General features: G+C 36.4%; 1 protein-coding gene across 5 annotated transcripts in view; it reads right to left on the reverse strand.

Moving 5' to 3' along the window:
* BAZ1A (bromodomain adjacent to zinc finger domain 1A) overlaps positions 1–20,450 on the reverse strand; it is a 95,714-nt gene that overhangs the window by 29,878 nt on the left and 45,386 nt on the right. For 4 of the 5 annotated variants that reach the window (XM_045450676.1, XM_045450678.1, XM_045450679.1 and 1 more), the window contains 9 exons: positions 18,977–19,064; positions 13,634–13,768; positions 12,520–12,619; positions 11,672–11,838; positions 8,184–8,279; positions 7,217–7,355; positions 5,750–5,896; positions 732–827; positions 382–606 (listed from right to left, as the gene is read on the reverse strand). In XM_045450676.1, the coding sequence (XP_045306632.1) occupies positions 382–606; positions 732–827; positions 5,750–5,896; positions 7,217–7,355; positions 8,184–8,279; positions 11,672–11,838; positions 12,520–12,619; positions 13,634–13,768; positions 18,977–19,064 (1,193 nt within the window). The remainder of the gene's footprint in view (positions 1–381; positions 607–731; positions 828–5,749; positions 5,897–7,216; positions 7,356–8,183; positions 8,280–11,671; positions 11,839–12,519; positions 12,620–13,633; positions 13,769–18,976; positions 19,065–20,450) is intronic. The other variant, XM_045450675.1, reaches the window with a different exon arrangement.

Below are 20,450 nucleotides of genomic sequence, written 5' to 3' on the forward strand. Positions count from 1 at the left end.
ATTTCTCATACCTCAAACACTATTCAAGCACATGTTAGAATTTAGCTGCTCCGGCTTAAATTTCTGATATACTGATAAATAAAAGTGAAAGCCAGCTAATTGTCACTTATCCTTCTAAATTTAGTAGATGTAGTAGATTAGCCACCAGGAAAATCCAAATAAAAAAGAAAAGAAAATCAGAAACAGTTAAAGCTAATAGAAAAACAACAGTAGTTTCCATCTGGGTCACTATTTGTAGTCCAACAATTTTTTTAAGACTGCTCTTTCTTTTAAAACTGGTATCATCTAAAATTTCTCATCAGCACCTAGTTTTCTGGCCTAAAGAGATAAAAGAGGGTAAGCAGGGGGCAGGTTATACAAATTCCAACTTGCAAAGTTTACCTGGTGTCAAATCATATACTGAAGTGCTTGACAGTTTCTTCACTAGACTGGGATTGCTCAAACGAAGCTCCATACAGGCATCATCTGTAGCATCAAATCCTCCTCGTTTCTGGTATCTGTACTTTGCATTTGCTGACGTTACATCAGCACCTGAAGCTAAGATGTGGAGTCTGAGGATTTCAGAAAGAGTGCAGCTATCAAGATCCAAGCTTTTCAAACTGCAGCCTATAGTTTTTAAAAAATGAAACAGTCATTTAGAATATAAGCAAGGAATCCTTAGCAATGTAAAATGCGCCTTAATAAAATTATCAATAAAAATCCAATTAAAAATAAATAAAACCCACACATACCCTGGTGCAACTGCGGCCATGCAGCTGCCAAAGATGCAACTGCAGACAGTGCAGATTTTGTGGGGTCTGCATCTTCATCCAAAGCCTCTGTTAAATCTTTAAGGAAATAAATACTTTATTCTAGTGTAGATCAAAGCTGGAATATTTGGGAATAATGCCCTTTTAAAATGATGAAAGAAACAGCAAACAGCTTAACATTCGGGAACCTCAAAAGAGCCAACACTAGATAAAACAAGCATCATTCACATCCCGCCTCGTGTCCACCTCAGACTATAAATCCTAAGACATGTACTGCACACTAATATCTTCCTTAGTTAACACAGAGAAGACAATTTCCAAGTTACCAACAAGGTGCACATACACATTCCAAAAAACATGGTAAAATGCACTTTAGAATTAAAAACAGATCTCCTCACTCAATACAACTTTAGAAAAGTCTACTTTGAAAATCAGAATCTACTTGAAGATCCCCAATCTTTAATAAATATTTTAGGATTGAATCATAACAAAGTATGGTTTGTGATCATCAAAAACCAGCACAGAAAAAGAACGAAAACAAGTTAAAGGTAGCACTACTGTCACTTAACCATTGATTTATCCTCTTCATTAAATTTCCTATATTTTGAAAACTCTGCAATCTAAGAAACCACAGGGAGATTTCCCTGTATTTTCTAAGTAAATTGCTTTAACTTTGAAAACCATCCCTAGCTTACAAACAAGACTAGAGTAAATCTACTAGCACAAATGTATTTAAAGTATTAGCATATGCAATTATTCCTAATTATAATACATTGTTGATAAAAAAATTTAAAGTGTCAACTATGAAAAAACTCTAAGCTTACAAAAACCTCTTGTTATATCATAGTACAGTGGGCATAGCTTCAGACTGAGTCAGATCATATATATTCTAGTCTTGGCTCTGCCAGTCCCCTAGTTCCTAGTTACAGAACCTTTATACAAGTCACTTAATTGCCTTCATTTTTCCTAAAGGAGTGAATCTAGATCAATGGTTTTTAAATTCTTCAAATATTTCTTGGGGAATCCAATAGAAAAGAGATAAAAGTTCCTTTGTTAAGTGGGTATGGAGATGATAATCCTGCCCATTCATCTTTTCCAACTCTCCTGCAGTGGCACCAAGGAATCCCTGTACAACTCATAGTATTCCATGGGTTAGAGTTAAAAATCACTGGGCTAAACTGTCTGTGGTTCCTTATCTTTCTACTATGTTTTCCTTCCAAAAATTCACAAGCTAACAAAATGAACCTCAGAGAACAGAATTGCTGTCCTTTACTAAAAGGAAAAAGGCAACTCTGGGATCATGTTTGATTACAATCATTGACAATTTCATGGCATTAAAGCATAGACAATGCCACACAGGAGAAGTTATTTGACTAAACATTGCAAATATGCAGGAGTTATTCCTACCAGGCCAGGAATCCAGTCCAAATGAGACATTATAATCTTCCTTACCAGAGAAATACGAGAGCTAAAACTTCCTCAATTTTCATTTTACATGTAAAGTCAAACAAAATTAATAGGCACTCTAATATTAATAACAGTCCCAGTAAAAGTGAACTGATCCTCTTCCTTCGCAGCAATTACCATGTTCAACCTATTTTATCTGTAGTCAGTTTTAATATCCTAGGACAAAGTTATAAAGGCCTTAGGAAATGAACAACCAAAAACATGACAGATTACCTTTTTTTGATTAAAAAATTATTTTTATTATTTTTATTTTATTATTTTTAGTGTTTATTTTTTTATTTTTGAGAGAGAGAGAAGGGGGGAGAGACACACACACACACACACACACACACACACACACACACACACAGCGCGAGCAGGGGAAGGGCAGAGAGAGGGGGAGACACAGAACCTGAAGCAGGCTCCAGGCTCTGAGCTGTCAGCACAGAGCCCGAAGCAGGGCTGGAACTCATGAACTGTGAGACCATCAGACCTGGGAGATCATGACCTGAGCTGAAGTCAGACGCTTAACGGACTGAGCCACCCAGGCGCCCCAACAGTTTACTTTTAATTGTGTTCACGTAGCATGTTAAAATATGTAGGGGAGCCTGGCTGGCTCAGTCGGTAAAGCACGTGACTCTTAAATCTCAGGGTTGTGAATTCAAGCCCCATGTTGGGCATGGAGCCTACTTAAAAAAAAGTAAAATGTATTCTTTAACTCAATTATTTGCCAAATGACACTCTCAAGAAACTGTATTATTACTCTAGGATTCGCTTAGAGATAGTCAGTTGGGTATATCATACCAAGAGAATACAGTTGACCTTTGAACAACATGTGTTTGAATTCTGTGGGGCCACTTATAAGTGGATTTTTTATAGAACAGTACTATAAATGTATTTTCTCTATAACATTTTCTTTTTTCCACCTTACTTTATTATAAGAACACAGCATTTAATACATATAATATACAAAACATGTATTGATGAACTGTTTCTATTATCAGTAAGGCTGCCAATCAACAGTAGGCTATTAGTAGTTAAGTTTGGGGGGCAGCCAAAAGTTATATGTGCATTTTTCAGCTAGGGGTGGGGAGAGCTGTCATTCCTAACCCCTGTGTTCCTCAAGGCTCCACTGTACAGCTGAACTGTGTCTGTTATGATTATCTTAAATTTACATTTATCATCAGAGTAATCTAGAATCTACAATTCCAACACTAAACAATGATATCTTAGCAAATACACAAAACTATGCTATGTAAGGAAGATGCTCTTGTTCCCATACTTTGAAGGGCTTCCAAGTTCATGATGTAAGACTAAAGAGAGGAATTGAAAATTTTAATGTAAGATTTTAAAAATCGCCCAAATTTCCAAGATTTGACATAAAAAGAGGGAGCCTAAAGGCCAAAGGATTTAAATCTTTTTGAAGACAGATAATTTTATAGGCAATGCTAGGGAAACAAATATTCAAATTTTCAACATCTCTGCCATATCATGAAGCAATATAGTATAGGCATTATGAGGCTTCAGAGCAGACTTCCTGAATCTCTATCCCATCACTTTCTTATTAGCCATGTGTCTTTGGGCAAGTTAATTAAACTCCTTAAGACTAAATTTCTTTATAAGTAAAGGCAGAAAATAATTAATAATGATCTGCCTATTATACCTACCTATCTATACCACAAGGGGGTATGAAAATTAAATGAAATAATCTTATGTCACTTATGTCACTTGTTTTCAGGAGAACTGTGGAAAAGCTTTTTTGTTACAGAGATAGGAGGACATGTGGAAAATACCTGGGAGAACAGCCTAGGGTACTTACTGAAACTGTAATAATTATATAAAATGTAGCCAATACAACAGGAAGTAGACAAGGGTGTTAAAATTCCAAAGCATGTTTTTTCCGCTCCCTAACATTTAAATAAATATCTTCAAAAGGTGCATTAAAACCTTTATTTAATGGCCAATACTTATTCTGGGGTATAATAAGTATTATTTTAATACTTATTCTTGTATTATTTAATACAATTTATTAATTTGTATTAGTATTTATCTGCAATCCGGTACAGGACTAGAGTTATAAAAATTACAGATCAAACAAATCATGGAAAGAAAATACAATGGCAATACAAACACCAATATCTATATACATTTTTTTCTTTACACTAGCTGATTTTCCAACATAATTTCCTTGTCACCCCACTTTTTCCCATAGTACAAAACTACAAAATTCACCTGCTTCAAATCCTGAGTTAAATACAGACTTATACCTTGTATTAAGGTCAGAACTTGGTCAACAGCCCTGTGATATTATTGGTCCTTAAGACAATCTAGTGGCTAAAACAATGAGTATTTGCTACATTTTCTGTCTTAGATAATCCATCTTTAGAGCTGGTACTGGTTATGTTAGAAAAATCTTTAGATTTTTATGAATTGTTTGCCCTTCTATCTTCCTCTTAGTAGAGTCTCATTTTATGGACTAAGTCATCTGAGATGATAAAGGGGACAGCATTGTTAAAATGACCTTGATAAGGGGCATATGGCGATTAGCACTCAAGTTAGAGAAAATATTTTGGTTGAACTTAGGCTGTAAAAGAAAAACAAAACTAACACTGGATGCATATTGATGATCCTGTTGCTTCATGAATCAGGCATTAAAAAATGAGCTCAAATTGTCTAAGGTCAACAATACTATCTGAATGGAAGAATGTCCCATCTTTTTGTATCAAGACTGCTATCAAAATGTCTCCCCAAAATTATCTTATTGTGAATTTTTATGCAACACACTAAAATAGTTTATAGATATTTTAAACAATGTCTAATGTGATATGGCAAAGTTCATGAAGAGTGTAATTCAGGAAGCCAAATGATACAAATGCTTAACAATTCCTCTGATGAAGTCCTAAACAAAATAGTGAACATACTCCATTTTAAAAATAAAAAAGGGTTTCTCTAAGAATTATTCCTACTTTAATATGTACCACATGCTGACCCTAGATATTTAAGTGCATAGCATTTAAACAGCAAAATTTCTAGTTCAAACTGTTGGTGAAATAAAAACTAAATTTTACTTAACTCTCATCTAAAAACTTTCACGTCTCAAATGAAATCAGCAACAGTATTTTCAACTTAAAGCACTGATAACAATAATTAAAGTATTTCCTTAGATGGAAGCAAAGAAATCAGTGCCATTTAGCAGAATCTCTTGCACTTACAGATACTGGTCAATGAAATCCGTAATGTTCCTAAATCATAGGAGAAATCTAAAAGAATAAAAAGCAAGACCGATTGGGGGCAGAGGTAGATATTTTAAGGTCATCAGAAACAGGATACATTAGCTGACTGAGCCACCCAGGCGCCCCAGAAACAGGATACATTAAAACAAAGTTTTTATAAAACAACTGATAATGTATTGTTAGTATATGACTCAGGAATTGGGTAACTTGGACAGCTATATTTTAGAACTGTAAAAGCGAGGTTAATCTTAAAATAACCTTTAAAAATCAGTTTCAAAGCTACAGAGCTACTATCAATCAACAAGAATACTGAGTTCTGACCTTTGGTGTCTGCATCTGTTATTTGCTCTTTGGCTACTTCCTCTTCTTCTTCAGCTATCGCCTGGAAGATGGCAGTCAGGAAGAAAAAAAGCAATTCACATAGTGGGCCTTCACTGTCATTTCCTACAAGAGCTTCCTCTAATACTTCTGTGAATAAAATGTTTAAAATGAATTTAAAGTTCTGTTCATGCACTGAAAAAACAACTCCATTGGAACAATAAACATTTTAATCGACAACAGCCTGTGCAATTATTTTTTTAAGTGTCCATTTATCAAAGTAGAGTATTATCCAAGGCAAAGTCTAAAAACAATTTATAATGATTACAATAAAATAAAACCATTAAGCCAAAAATCACTATATTCAAGAAAGTCAAGTCAGCCTCAGCAAATCAATACAATATTTCACCTTAAGTTTAAACTTCAGGTGCAAATTAAGGCACAAATTAAAAATTATAATTTTATTCTAATTTGAATAACAACGCAAAGATTTGTTACTGTTGCCCCGCTGCTCTCAGGAGCTGTGTGGGACATTACCGTTTACCAAACAGTGCATAGGAGAGGTAATCATTAGTATTAGATGTAATCCTTTATTTAAAATTTTAAAATCTAAATTTTTTTATGATCCTAATGTTGTATCCAAGTCACAATTGTTTATCTAATTTATCTTACCTAAACCAGTATTGTTTAGACCTTGATCTCTGAGGCACATGATGCATGCCTCACCCAGCTCATAAAGAGAAATTGAGGGAATGTGAAAGCCCTCCTGAAGAATATACTCTTCTTAAAATAAGAGTGGCATTATAATTCTGTCTTTGAGGGTCTCTATTTTAAGAAAACTATTTTGGTATTTGACAATTCAAAAGCCAAAATGGGATCCAAAGCCCTCCTCAATCAATGTAGTTATTATAATGTTTACACAAAGTAAAAGTACAGAGTCAATACAGAATCACAAATCAAAGGCAAGCATAACTTATCTCAAAATATGGCTGATGTCAATTCCTTCCTTCCCTACACTTAACATCCTTCCCTACACTTAACATAAACCATGATACCCTCAAGGAGTCTATTCCTCCACTCCCTTGAATCCCAGCAGGCCTGACCAATGGACTATGACAGAAACAAGGCTTGCCAGTTCCAGGCCTAGCCTTTAAGAAGGCTGGCAGTTTCTGTTCTCTTCTTCTTGGAGTCCTTAGCTGCCACATAACAAGTGTAGGCTACTCTGACGGAGTGGGATGCCACGTGGAGGAGCACTGAGTACCAGGCACGTGTGTGAGGAAGCTATCTTGACCATCCAGCCAGGTAAGCCTTCAGAGGACTCCAGTCCCAGTCACTCTCTGTAACCACATGAGAGACTCCAAGAAAGGGTTGGACAGCTAAGTCCACTGACCACAGAATTTTGAGAGATAATAATTTATTACTTTAAGCCACTAATTTTAGGGTGAACTGTAACACAGCAATTGCACTTGCCTAGGGTAACTCCCTCAGGAAACTCATCTTGAAGATCAAAAAGTTCCCCAAAAGCATTAAGAAACTCCAGAACCATCAGAGCATCACCAAAGATTTCAGGAGGTAGTCTAGTCTTCACTGGAGTTGGTTCTGGAAGTTCCTGAAAGATCAAATAATTTATATAACTATTTGAGCCAATTACAGAAAATTATAATAGATAGATACATACTCTTTACCTAGTAAGATTTATTTCATGTAGACTAGTGGTTCTCAACCCTAGATGTTTATCACAATCACCTTTGGAACTTCTTAAAAATTGTTTTACAAGTTTATTTTTGAGAGAGACACAGACAGTGTCAGTGGGGAAGGGGCAGAGAGAGAGAATCCCAAGTAGGTTTCACGTTGTCAGCACAGAGCCTGATGTGGGGCTCAAACCCACGACACTGCGAGATCATGACCGAGACACCCAGGCGCCCTGGAACTTTTAAAATGATGTGTGTCTTGGCCTTATTCCAGCTTTATTAAATCACAGTCACTAGGGACTTTTTTCTTTATTGAACTAAGAACAACTTTGGGCTCAAGTATATTTTTCACTGCATTTTCTAGTTAAGAGGGACTTTTAACCTAAGATTCTGAGATCAGGCATCAGCTGTGCCAATATTACCTTCAATGCAGGATTTCCTTAGGATATAGAATAGAATCAATCCACTGTCTACTGAACTTAGAAATGGTTCTTTATAAACTGAGATGAATGATAATACTGGATTATCAATGATCACACAAATGACCCATTAAGTCTGCGGAATAAGAAGCATTATCAAAGTTTGTTACAAAATACTAATAATGCTGTTTTGGAACTCTAAATATAGCATTTAATTCGCTATTCCTCTTAAATATGAAGAAGCCACTATGAAAGAAAAATTTCATCAGCAAAGCCACATAGGGCACACAGAGCATGGGTGTGAAACATCACATAACATACTTATACCTTAAGATCGTCACATTCCATATCTTCTCTAGGTTTACTCCACTGTTTTAAGTATTCCATATATTTTCGTTTTTCTTCACGTAATTTTTCTCTTTCCTAAAACAAAAGGTTCATAAAGTTTCTTGTAAGAACTTTGGCTTTTTAAAAAACTTTTTTTAATGTTTATTTATTTTTGAGAGAGAGAGAGAGACTGCAAGCAGGTGAGGGGCAGAGAGAGAGGAAGACACAGAATCCAAAGCAGCTCCAGGCTCCAAGCTGTTAGCACACAGCCTGATGCGGGGCTCGACCTCACAAACCCCGAGATCATGACCTGAGCCGAAGTTGGACATTCAACCAACTGAGCCACCCAGGCACCCCACTTCTAAGAACCTTGTAAAGCAGCATCATTATCACCTGAGAACTTGTAAGAATTACAAGGTATGGGCCCCATACCTGAATTACACCTGAGAACTTGTAAGAATTACAAGGTATAGGCCCCATCCCATACCTACTGAACAAGGAATTCTGGGGTTGGGACCAAGAGTTGATTTTGTTTTTGTGTGTTTTTCACTTTTTAAATGTTTATTCATTTTTGAGAGAGAGAGAGAGAGAGAGCACGCACGCACGCGCGTGGGGGAGGGGCAGAGCTAGAGGTAGACACTGAATCCAAAGCAGGTTCCAGGCTCCAAGCCATCAACACAGAGCCCGACATGGGGCCTGAACCCATGAACAGTGGGATCATGACCTGAGCCGAAGTCGGACACTCAACAGACTGAGCCGCTCAGGTGCCCCAACAGTTGATGTTTTCATTAAATCTTTCTGGTGATTCTGATGCATGCTAAAGTGTTAGAACCACTGATCAAAACAACACCTGCCAATACAACTGCTATAAATATGGAAAATGTCTCACACATAGTAGCTCCTGGATAAATATTAATTCAATCTGACTCTGTCTACAGCAGCTCTATTTCAAATCAATTAAATCCTGACAAAGTAAAGTAACAAATTATTAGAGTACCTAAAATAAAACCTCCTCCTATATTTGAAATATAGTCGTTATTTTCAAGATTCATTTAACCCTAACAGCTTAGGGATACACAGAGGGACCAGTAAGTAAAAGCAATTATCAGAACACAGTTGGTGGACTTCTTTTTCTTTTATTCCCGACTATTTCTCTTGCTCACTTGGTCTTTTGATACTTCTTGGTTCTGGTATTTGAAACTGCAAGGTAAATAATGACCCTAAAAAGTCTCCAGTGAAGCAGAGTATAAATAATTTTTATTTATTACATTATATACTTATTTTCCAATAAATGTTTAACGTATGTTAATATTATTCTCTTCCTTTGAAATTTAGGACCACTGAAGGTAATAGATGTGCACTCACCAAATTTTTAACATAAAGTGACTAGAGACAGTTACAGAACTTATTCATTGTGCTTTAAATAGTCTGCTGTACTAAGTCTTCCACTCCCCACCCCAGATAATTCTTGTAGGATGTAATAAGATGGGTGTTCTCAATCATTGTTGCTAAGAATGTAAATAAGCACATGTTTAGCAAACAAATATCCACATATGTTTGTATAGAAAGTTTTTAAAATGTTCTTACCCTTTGACATAAGATTCTACTTCTACAAATTTATCCAGGGACATAATCCAAAAATAGTAAAGACTCTTATTCATAAATTTGAACGGGTATCATCATTTATGAGCAAAAATTATAAAGCACTTACCTGTATCTATTTGATTAACTGTTACACAGTCACTAAAAATTCCACCTTAGTTTATTTAAGCATGAAAGTATGCTTACAACATTTTTAAAAACGTGTTTTTTAAAATTTTTATTTATTTTAAGAGGGAGAGAGAGCATATGCATGTGTGCACATGCAAGCAGGAAAGGGGTAGACGGGGAGAAAGAAAGAATCCCAAGTAGGCTCCAGACTGTCAGCGCAGAGCCCAATGTAGGATTTGATCTCATGAAACGAGAGATAGTGACCGGAGCCAAAATCAAGAGTTGGATACTTAAGACTGAGCTAACTAGCAGCCCTACAATAATGTTAAATAAACAAAAATACAAAATTATAAGTGCTGTATCTCTCTTTTTTAGGGCCCAGAATAAAGATTAGAAATAAATTAATCAAAGTGTTAGGAGAAAATGCGATCTCAGGGCACCTGGGTGGCTCAGTCAGGTGTCCGACTTTGGCTTAGTTCATAATCTTGCAACTCGTGGGTTCCAGCTATGCACTGGGCTCTGGGCAGAAAGCTCAGAGCCTGGAGTCTGTTTAGGACGCTGCCTCCCTCTTTGTTTCTGCCCCTCCCCTACTTGTGTTCTCTCTCTTTCCAAAAAAAAAAAATGCTACCTCTAAACATTACCATTTAGATTACAAGTGGTTTTCTTCTAATATTTTTTTTAAGTGCAGTTGCTTTTCTTTCCTTTTTAAATTGTTTTTAATGTCTATTTATTTTTGAGATAGAGCACGAGCAGGGGAGGGACAGAGAGAGGGAGACACAGAATCTGAAGCAGGCTCCAGGCTCCGAGCTGTCATCACAGAGCCTGATGGCCCAACATGGGGCTTGAACTCATGAACCTCAAGATCATGACCTGAGCTGAAGTGTGATGCTTAACCAACTGAGCCACCCAGGTGCCCCCTTCTAAATTTTCTGGAGTGTACATGTATTAGATACTTCCATCCCCATCCTAACCAATGGCCTATTTGAAACAGTTCAAGAAACTATAGGCAATTTAAATGAGCACAGTGTGTAACAGGATCATCTAGGGCCACTTGTAAATATCCCAGAAAGCCAAGGACACTGACTGACTCTGGAAGAAAACAGCTACAGAATTCTCTAGGGAATATCTACTACTAAAGATTATGAGAGATTTGCTGAGCAATCTATTTTTACAGATACTTTATTCTTCAAGGAGAATAAGAACACTCTTTCTTGTTATTTGCAGATTTTGTTTTTTTGTTTGGAAACAGCAAGAGCGGGGGAGAGAGCAAAGGGGGGAAAGAGGGAGAGAGAGGGAGAGGGAGAGAGAGAATGAGAATCTTAAGTAGGCTCCAGGCTCAGTATGGAGCCTGACACGGGGCTTGATCCCACAACCCTGGGATCATGACCTGAACTGAAATCAAGAGTTGGACACTTAACTGACTGAGCCAACCAGGGGTCTTGATCTTACTGTATTTTTTCTAATCACATATTTTACTTTTGCAAGTTTTATGCATATCATTTTCCCTAAATTACAAAGTCTAAATCATGAAGAAAATCAACTTTAAAATTGTACTTAAGGGGCTTTAGGGTGTAAAGGCCATGTATTTACATGTTGAACCTTAAATTACTAAATTTTCCAAAGCAAAAGAGAGATAAATCAACAAGTGTTTATCCAGCACTCTATGAACAACTAGAAATGTGAATCAAAGTGGTAAAAGCATTTAAAAATTAACTATGAATTTAAATATGTAAAATACTATTATATAGACAGCATAGCTAAAATACTTGAATGAATACCTTTTCTCTTTCAATTTTAAGTCTCTCTTTTTCTTCTTTCTTCTTCAGTCTCTCTTCTTCAACAATTTTCTTCAATTCTTCCTTCTTTTTCTCTTTATCTTCCTTTTCTTTTTTCTTTGCTTCTAGGGCATCTGCTTTTTCTCTTTTTAATTTAGCCTTTTCAAAAGCTGTAGAGAAGGTCAAACTTAGAACTGTTCACAGACAGAAAACAACACATTTTTTAATGTAACAAAAGAATTCCTGAAATAATTTATGGTTAAATGGGATCAGTAGACTCAGAGGTGTTGCAAACTGCTGGAGGGAGCCAGCAGGTGATTCAAATGGGAAAGCAAGTTGGCTGCATTTAAGACAAACTACTGACCAGGGACAAACATACCTGCTATTTCAAAGCCCTGCTTTGAAGCCCTGGTTCTAAGACCAGGAGCAAAGTATCACCTTTTTAGAAAAGCAGAATCTCTTCTCCCACCCAGACTTACTAATTCAGAATCTTCATTTTAATAAGATTCCCAAGTGATTCATATGTATAGTCACGTCTGGAAAGCACTGTTTTATAAAGCAAAAAAATGGCCCCAAATAGTCTGTAAGCCATGGAAACTCCAATTTGTGCTTAATCTAAGCATTAGCTTGGTTTAACAGGGGATATGCTCTCCCTTGAAATATTGTTTTAAGAGATGAACACAGGTTTTATTCATCATAAAAATTTATAGCTACCTAAGGGGCAAGAAATATTTATGCTTACAAGGAAAAAAAAAAAAAAACCCAAATAACAGAAATATGCCATTTCAGAAAGCAAGAGAAATATTCTTTCCTGTACCTAAACAGTTTTTGAAGAGAATGTTAAAACTCACCCAGTGACTTCATTTCTTCTTGCTTCAAAAGTTTGTCTCTTTCTTTAGTAGCTTTGTTCTTATAACCTGCAATTGTTTGTTTATTAACAACATTGTCCTCCTAAAAAAACAAACGGAGAAACTAGTTATAGAACACCACAACTTTTCAGACAGATGGTCTGCCTTGTTCTTACAATAATAATAAAGTTTTAAAAACTCTCATCAATTATACTTTCCTTATACTACAATGAGGTTTTATTCTAAGCCTAACAAAACTTTAATAACTTTAATCATAGTAACATACAGAATATGAGGTTAGTTCTATAGTTCTACAAATTAGTACAAAAACCTCCCAGGAAAAACAACTGGTAATCTACAAGGACAGCCTTAAATATATGCATTAGAAAAAACAAAAAATTTTTCTAAGGTACCTTATAAACTAAATGGCGTAGACATCAAATATGAAAGAAGTGCATGTCAAAAATATTCTTGTAGTAAATATTAATAATGTCAAAAGGTTTTATTTTATTTTATTTTTATTAAAAAAAATTTTTTTAACATTTATTTACTATTGAGAGACAGACACAGAGCGTGAGCAGGGGAAGGGTAGAGAGAGGGGGAGACACAGAATCTGAAGTAGGCTTCAGGCTCTGAGCTGTCAGCACAGAGCCAACGCGGAGCTTGAACTCACAAACTGCGAGATCATGACCTGAGCCAAAGTCGGTCACTCAACCAACTGAGCTACCCAGGCGCCCCAAAAGGATTTATTTTTATGGTACTTCTTGTGAGCATAATGGTGTGTAACCTGTTTAGTGTGATATTTTTATTATTTCATATTTTTTAAACATTCTTCATGTTTTGATTCCATGATTTATTCCCTGTATTTCAGTAATTGCTTATATGCTTGCTTCCACTTTGGTATAAAATCCCTGTGGCATTAAAGCTATGTCTAATTCACACTTGAGACTTCTACAGGCCTCACGCTAAGTAGTTTTCAACGCACAGTACATACACTGTATATGAAGGAATGTGTTCCTTCCTAAAGCTATGTGGGTGAGGGGAGCCAAACACTGCTCTTGATTATGAATAGTTTTATTAAGAGCTACAATGTAGTTTTCATCCATTCTCTACTTACCTGGCTAATAGATACTCGTTTGGGAGGTCTCCCTCTTCTTCTGTTAGCAGGACTGAAGATAAATGTGGGTGGATCATCAGGAAAGAAATAAGAAAAATCTTGTTCTGCTATTTTATATGTTGAAAGAGATGACGCCTTCATAAAAAAAATATAGGGTACAATAATAACACAATTAGGAAACCATTTATAGATGTACTCTAAAATGTCATGTATGACTGCTGTTAAAGACCAGGTTGAAAAGATTTCGACATAGAATTTCATGTGTTAATATACAGTATTACACATTTTAGCTGATTTACTTGATCTATTGTTAATTAGCTTTACCAGAAGGAAAACCACAATGCAAAGAATTTTTCCACATAAAATACACAAGAATGTTTCAACAGTTTCTTAAATTCTAAAACCATTACAAAATTACATTTATATAATAATCTTTTGCAGTTTGCGTTGTTTTGACTAATTTTGTATGGAATTTTCTATGTAAATAAATAATCCAATGACTTAACATTTAAAGTCCAGGGGCGCCTGGGTGGCTCAGTCGGTTAAGCGGCTGACTTCGGCTCAGGTCATGATCTCGCGGTCTGTGAGTTCAAGCCCCGCGTCAGGCTCTGGGCTGACAGCTCAGAGCCTGGAGCCTGTTTCGGATTCTGTGTCTCCCTCTCTCTGACCCTCCCCCATTCATGCTCTGTCTCTCTCTCTCTGTCTCAAAAGTAAATAAACGTGAAAAAAAAAAAATTTAAAGTCCACTGTGCTTGGGCTGGCTCAGTCAGTGAAGGAGGTGACTCTTGATCTCAGAGTTGTAAGTTTGAGCCCCACTTTGGATGTTAGAGATTACGTAAAAATAAAATCTTTAAAAAAAACCACTGTATCAACCCAATACATTTTTTCTCAACCATTTCTTAACTGCTGTACATTTTAGATTCCCCCCCCCCCCCAATTCAGGGTGATAACTTAAAGACTTTTTTTTAATTTAAAGACTTTTATCAAATTTTATTTATTTAAAAAAAAAAATTTTTTTTAACGTTTATTTTTGAGACAGAGAGAGACAGAGCATGAATGGGGGAGGGTCAGAGAGAGAGAGGGAGACACAGAATCTGAAACAGGCTCCAGGCTCTGAGCCGTCAGCACGGAGCCTGACGTGGGGCTCGAACTCACGGACCGCGAGATCGTGACCTGAGCCGAAGTCAGACGCTTAACCGACTGAGCCACCCAGGCGCCCCAAGACTTTTATCAAATTTTAAAGTTGATGTGGCAGACAGCAGAAATGCTGAAAAATTATCAACTTTCAATACAGAGTTTAAGTTCAGAGAAGTCAAACACATTAAAAAAATTTTTTTTTTAATGTTTATTCATTTTTGAGATAAAGCATGACTGGGGGAGGAGCAGCGAGGGAGACATCGAATCTGAAGCAGGCTCCAGGCTCTGAGCTGTCAGCACAGGGCGGGATGTGGGGCTTGAACCCACACGAACCGTGAGATCATGACTTGAGCCGAAGTCGAATGCTTAACCAACTGAGCCCCCCAGGCATCCCGAAGTCAAACTCATTCCTACCAGAAGTGGTGTGGTTCTAGGATAACCGCTAAATCCAAAAAAGTTTCAGAACCTGTTCACCTTTCATTCATGTCCAACTTTAACCTTTTTATTTTTGATTAGTAATTCTGAAGATTACTTTTGGCCTAACAGCCAAGATCATTATTCTTGCTTTCTCTAGAAGAAAACATGCTACTTATAGAAATATCTTTCAGAAAATGTATAAGAAAATGATACAAAAATTTAAATTTTTAACAAAACTGAAACACTTCAACTGGGGATTAAATTTTCTATGTAGTAATTGTAATCTTAGTGGATAGAACATAGCTTTTAACATTTAAAATTCAATTAGTTCTGGCCATCATAATAAATCAAGACTCTTTAAAGATTCTACATTAAAGTCTATTAAGATGGTTGTTGACTATCCCATATATATAACGCCTGAATATACAAATGCCCATACGTATAAAGATATGAGTGGTTTCTTTTCAAATATATATGCTCAAAAAAGGTCAAAATAGGCTTTAATACATTAATTGCCAATGTTCCTTATTTATACATACATAATACACAATAAACTAATATATCTTTGTGTTCTTTTAGCACTCCTAACAGCAGACTATACTTACCACATCAAGATATAACTTTATTGTCTTTGGGTGTGTGTGTGTATGCATATGTGCTTGCAACATGTATGCAAGTACACTAGAAAACCCACTAATAATCTTTTGTTACTCAAAGAGAAAATTGTTTACTGTCACTTTAACTTTCATTTACTTATTAAAAAAAATTTTTTTATGTTTATTTATTTTGAGAGAGAGAGAAAGCACAAACGGGGGAGCGGCAGAGACAGAATCCCAAGCAGGCTCTCCACCATCAGCATAGAGCCCGATGTGGGGCTCGAACTCATGAACTGCCAGATCATGACCTGAACTGACATCAACAGTTGGACGCTTAACCAGTTGAGCCACCCAGGCACCCCTAATTTTCATGTATTTATTACGCTGAACTTCTGTTCATGTTTATTGACTACTTTCCTTGGTAAAAAACCACTGATGCTCTTTATCATTTTTTCCCAATTGGGTTGTTTTTGTTAATTGATATTAAGAGATTTTTGTAAATTAGGGAAATTGGTCAACTTGCTATTTATGATACACATACCACAACTAACTATTCACATACTGGCTGACTGCCTCCCTGTGCTAGGTACTGTTCTAGCCACTTCTCACAAGTATTTGATTCATTAGCTTTTTGGAAGCTTCCTTTTAACATGGCTACCTGTGGTTTTAAATGATGCATAGACTGAGCACAATTTAAGCATTTTCTTATTATCAAGACAAATACATAAATATGCTCACATTAAAAAAATTATTTTTCAGATGATTCTATCTTATGTTTTTAAGTTTTTATATTTCATCCATCGTGAAGTTTGATCATGCCTATTTGTCTATTTTTCTACTGGGGTACTTATGTTTTTCTAATTGATTTGAGTTCCTCACTGTATTAACTGAGAGTTGTTTTCTTCTAGCACTTTGCCCTTGAAATGCATTCATTACATTTTTATTTACTTATTTTTTTGTTTATTTATTTATTCTGAGAGAGAAACAGCATGTGCACAAGTGAGGGAGAGGTAGAGAGAGCATCCCAAGCAGGCTCCACACCATTCACACAGAGCCTGAAGCCGGCCTCGAACTTATGAATGGTGAGATCATGACCTGAGCCAAAGTCAAGAGTCGGATGCTTAACTGACTAAACCACCCAGGTGCCCCTCATGATGTTTTTAAACCTAAGTAAGTTTATATTTCAAATCAGTCTTATCCTTGGTATATCTTTCCTCTTGTTCTTTTTTTTTTTTTTTTTATTAAAAAAAAATTTTTTTTTTAACATTTTATTTATTTTTGAGACAGAGCATGAATGGGGGAGGGACAGAGAGAGAGGGAGACACAGAATCGGAAACAGGCTCCAGGCTCTGAGCCATCAGCCCAGAGCCTGACACGGGGCTCGAACTCACGGACCGCGAGATCGTGACCTGGCTGAAGTCGGACGCTTAACTGACTGCGCCACCCAGGCGCCCCTTTCCTCTTGTTCTTTAGTATGCATAACATTAAGAATTGTTTCATTTCATTTCCTTTTTTCCCTCCTTTGTGTTAGATCTAACTTTGTTTTTCCAAAGTTAACCAAGTGTCCCAGTTTTATTTGTTAAATAATCTATCTTGGTCTCTAGAGATCTTAAATGCTATTTTTCACAGAGTAAATTCATATATTCTTTTTTAAACATTTATTTCCTTTTGATATAACACATATTATGAGTTACACAAATCTTAATCATACGGTAGCTGATTTTTGACACATGCATACATCCCTCTACCCATTCCACTGCTTTTTTACGTAGTATTTCTCCCAGTATGAGTAAAGTATTTCTCAATTAAAAAAATTAGTTTTTGTTTTACCATTTAACTTTTGTTACACATGTGAGATTTCTAAACTTGATTTTTCCCTTTTAATGTTTCTGAATAAAATATAACCCATCTGCTTAGTACTGGTCTCTGATGTTCTTTTTATTATATATATTGTTTTCTTATCCAGTAGGATCTGTTCTTTGAACTTATTTTTGTTTTTTTTTAAAAATATATGAAATTTACTGTCAAATTGGTTTCCATACAACATCCAGTGCTCATCCCAAAAGATGCCCTCTTCAGTACCCATCACCCACCCTCCCCTCCCTCCCACCCCCCATCAGCCCTCAGTTTGTTCTCATTTTTTAAGAGTCTCTTATGCTTTGGCTCTCTCCCACTCTAACCTCTCTCTTGTTTTTTTTTTTCCTTCCACTCCCCCATGGGTTCCTGTTAAGTTCCTCAGGATCCACATAAGAGTGAAAACATATGGTATCTGTCTTTCTCTGTATGGCTTATTTCACTTAGCATAACACTCTCCAGTTCCATCCACGTTGCTACAAAGGGCCATATTTCATTTTTTCTCATTGCCACATAGTACTCCATTGTGTATTGAACTTATTTTTGTAAGCCAGAACCACACTTAGAAAAATATAGTTGCCTCCTTCCCCTATAACATTTTCTTTTTTTAAGTTTTCCATCTATTATCACCTGTCTTGGTTGATTTTTTTTTTTTTTTTACAAGGGGAAAAAAAAGTACACTACCTGAGCCACCTAGTAATTCTAGCAACTGCAAAATAGTATTTAATCCTTAAACAGAGAGAAAATTAGTAACAATTGGCTACAGATAAAAAGAACTATTTTCTTTTTTATTTTATTTTATTTAAAAAAAAATTTTTTTTTTAATGTTTATTTATTTTTGAGACAGAGAGAGACAAAGCATGAACGGGGGAGGGTCAGAGAGAGGGAGACACAGAATCTGAAACAGGCTCCAGGCTCTGAGCTGTCAGCACAGAGCCCGATGCGGCGCTCGAACTCACGGACTGCGAGATCATGACCCGAGCCGAAGTCGGCTGCTTAACCGACTGAGCCACCCAGGCACCCCAAAAAGAACTATTTTCAATCAACTTTGAAATAACATTTCTGGGGTGCCTGGGTGGCTCAGTTGGTTAAGCATCCAACCCTTGATTTTGGCTCATGTCATGATCTCATGGTTGTGGAATCAAGCCCTGCATTGAGCTCTGTTTTGGGCATGGAGCCTGTTTGGGATTCTCTCTCTGTTTCCCTCTGCCCACTGCCTTTGCCCATGTTTTCTCTTTCTAAAAAAAAAAAAAAAAATTTCTGCGATGGTTTAACTATGTAACACAGCCCATTTCTCTCTCTTCTTCCTTCCAACAAATAATTTCACTGCTCTGATTACCTTAATTTTAATGACTCCATCTTGTGGTTCACAGTGTTGCTTCAGAAAAAGCTTTAGTTTATCACGAGAAAATAGGTGTTTTCTCCGGCTACAGTGGAAAAAGGAGGAGAAAGAGTAAAGTGTTAGTATAAAAGAATTCAGTTTGAACTCTTCATTTCAAGCCTAGGAAAAGGACAATTCATTTTCCAATGGTATTTATGTAGAAGTTATGAGAAACTTCACAAATATTTATGTAGAATGTTATAGTATCTACTCAAGTGGATCTATTATAAATGTCTGTTACAAAAATAGTATATGCATTTGGTGCTTAAGAACCATTTAGAAATCAAATAAACCTCAAGGAAAATATACTACAGAGAGTAAACCAAATTTTTTAAAATTAGATGATCATTCCTCCAAATACCACCATTAAAATTCTTTAAAAAAATTAAAGTCAGTAGATTACCAGATGTCACATAACACTGTCAACATTTATTTTTTTTTTATTTTTTATTTTTTTTAACGTTTATTTTTGAGACAGAGAGAGACAGACCGAGACAGAGCGAGACAGAGCATGAACAGGGGAGGGTCAGAGAGAGAGGGAGACACAGAATCCGAAACAGGCTCCAGGCTCTGTGCTGACAGCACAGAGCCCGACGCGGGGCTCGAACTCACAGACCGCGAGATCATGACCTGAGCCGAAGTCGGCCGCCCAACCGACTGAGCCACCCAGGCGCCGCAACACTGTCAACATTTAAATGGATATTTTGAACATTCTTGAACACAGGTTTTATCAAATTCTGAAATAAATTCATAGGATCAAGTTTCTAAAAACAGAGGCACCTGGTGGCTCTGTTGGTTAAGCAACCAACTCTTACTTTTGGTTTAGATCATGATCTCACAGTTGAGAGGATTGAGCCCCATGTCATGGAGCCTGCTTGAGATTCTCTCTCCCTCTCCCTTTGCCCCTCCCTGGCTCACAGATGTGTCTGAGCTCTCTCTCTCTCAAAAAAATATTCTAAAAATTTGCTATTTTTGATTCTCCTTGGCCCCAAATTGAGAAAAACACAAACATAACACCACCAAAAACAAAACAAAACAAACTCCAAACATTCAAATATTTCTGGAAAAGTTCTGGAAGGAAAGTAAACGTTGTTGTTGTTTTAATGTTTATTTATTTATTTTTGAGAGAGAGAGAAAGCAGACACAAGGGAGGGGCACAGAAAGAGAGAGAGAGAGAATTCTAAACAGGCTCCACGTAGAGCCCAATGAGGAGCTCAAACCCACGAACAGTGAGATCATGACCTGAGCCAAAGTCAGACGCTTAACTGACTGAGCCACCCAGGTGCCTCGGAAAGTAAATGTTTTAATTGAATTCAATGTATTCCTTTCAAGAAAAAGTCAAATTAAAAGCTTCTATGAGTGAATGAACAAGACAGAAGTTTTAAAGTAGTAGCCTCCTCAAAATGTATATTCTTTTCATATAGAAAGGATT

Source organism: Leopardus geoffroyi, chromosome B3 (genome assembly GCF_018350155.1).
Source record: "Leopardus geoffroyi isolate Oge1 chromosome B3, O.geoffroyi_Oge1_pat1.0, whole genome shotgun sequence".
Classification (NCBI taxonomy): Eukaryota; Metazoa; Chordata; class Mammalia; order Carnivora; family Felidae; genus Leopardus; species Leopardus geoffroyi.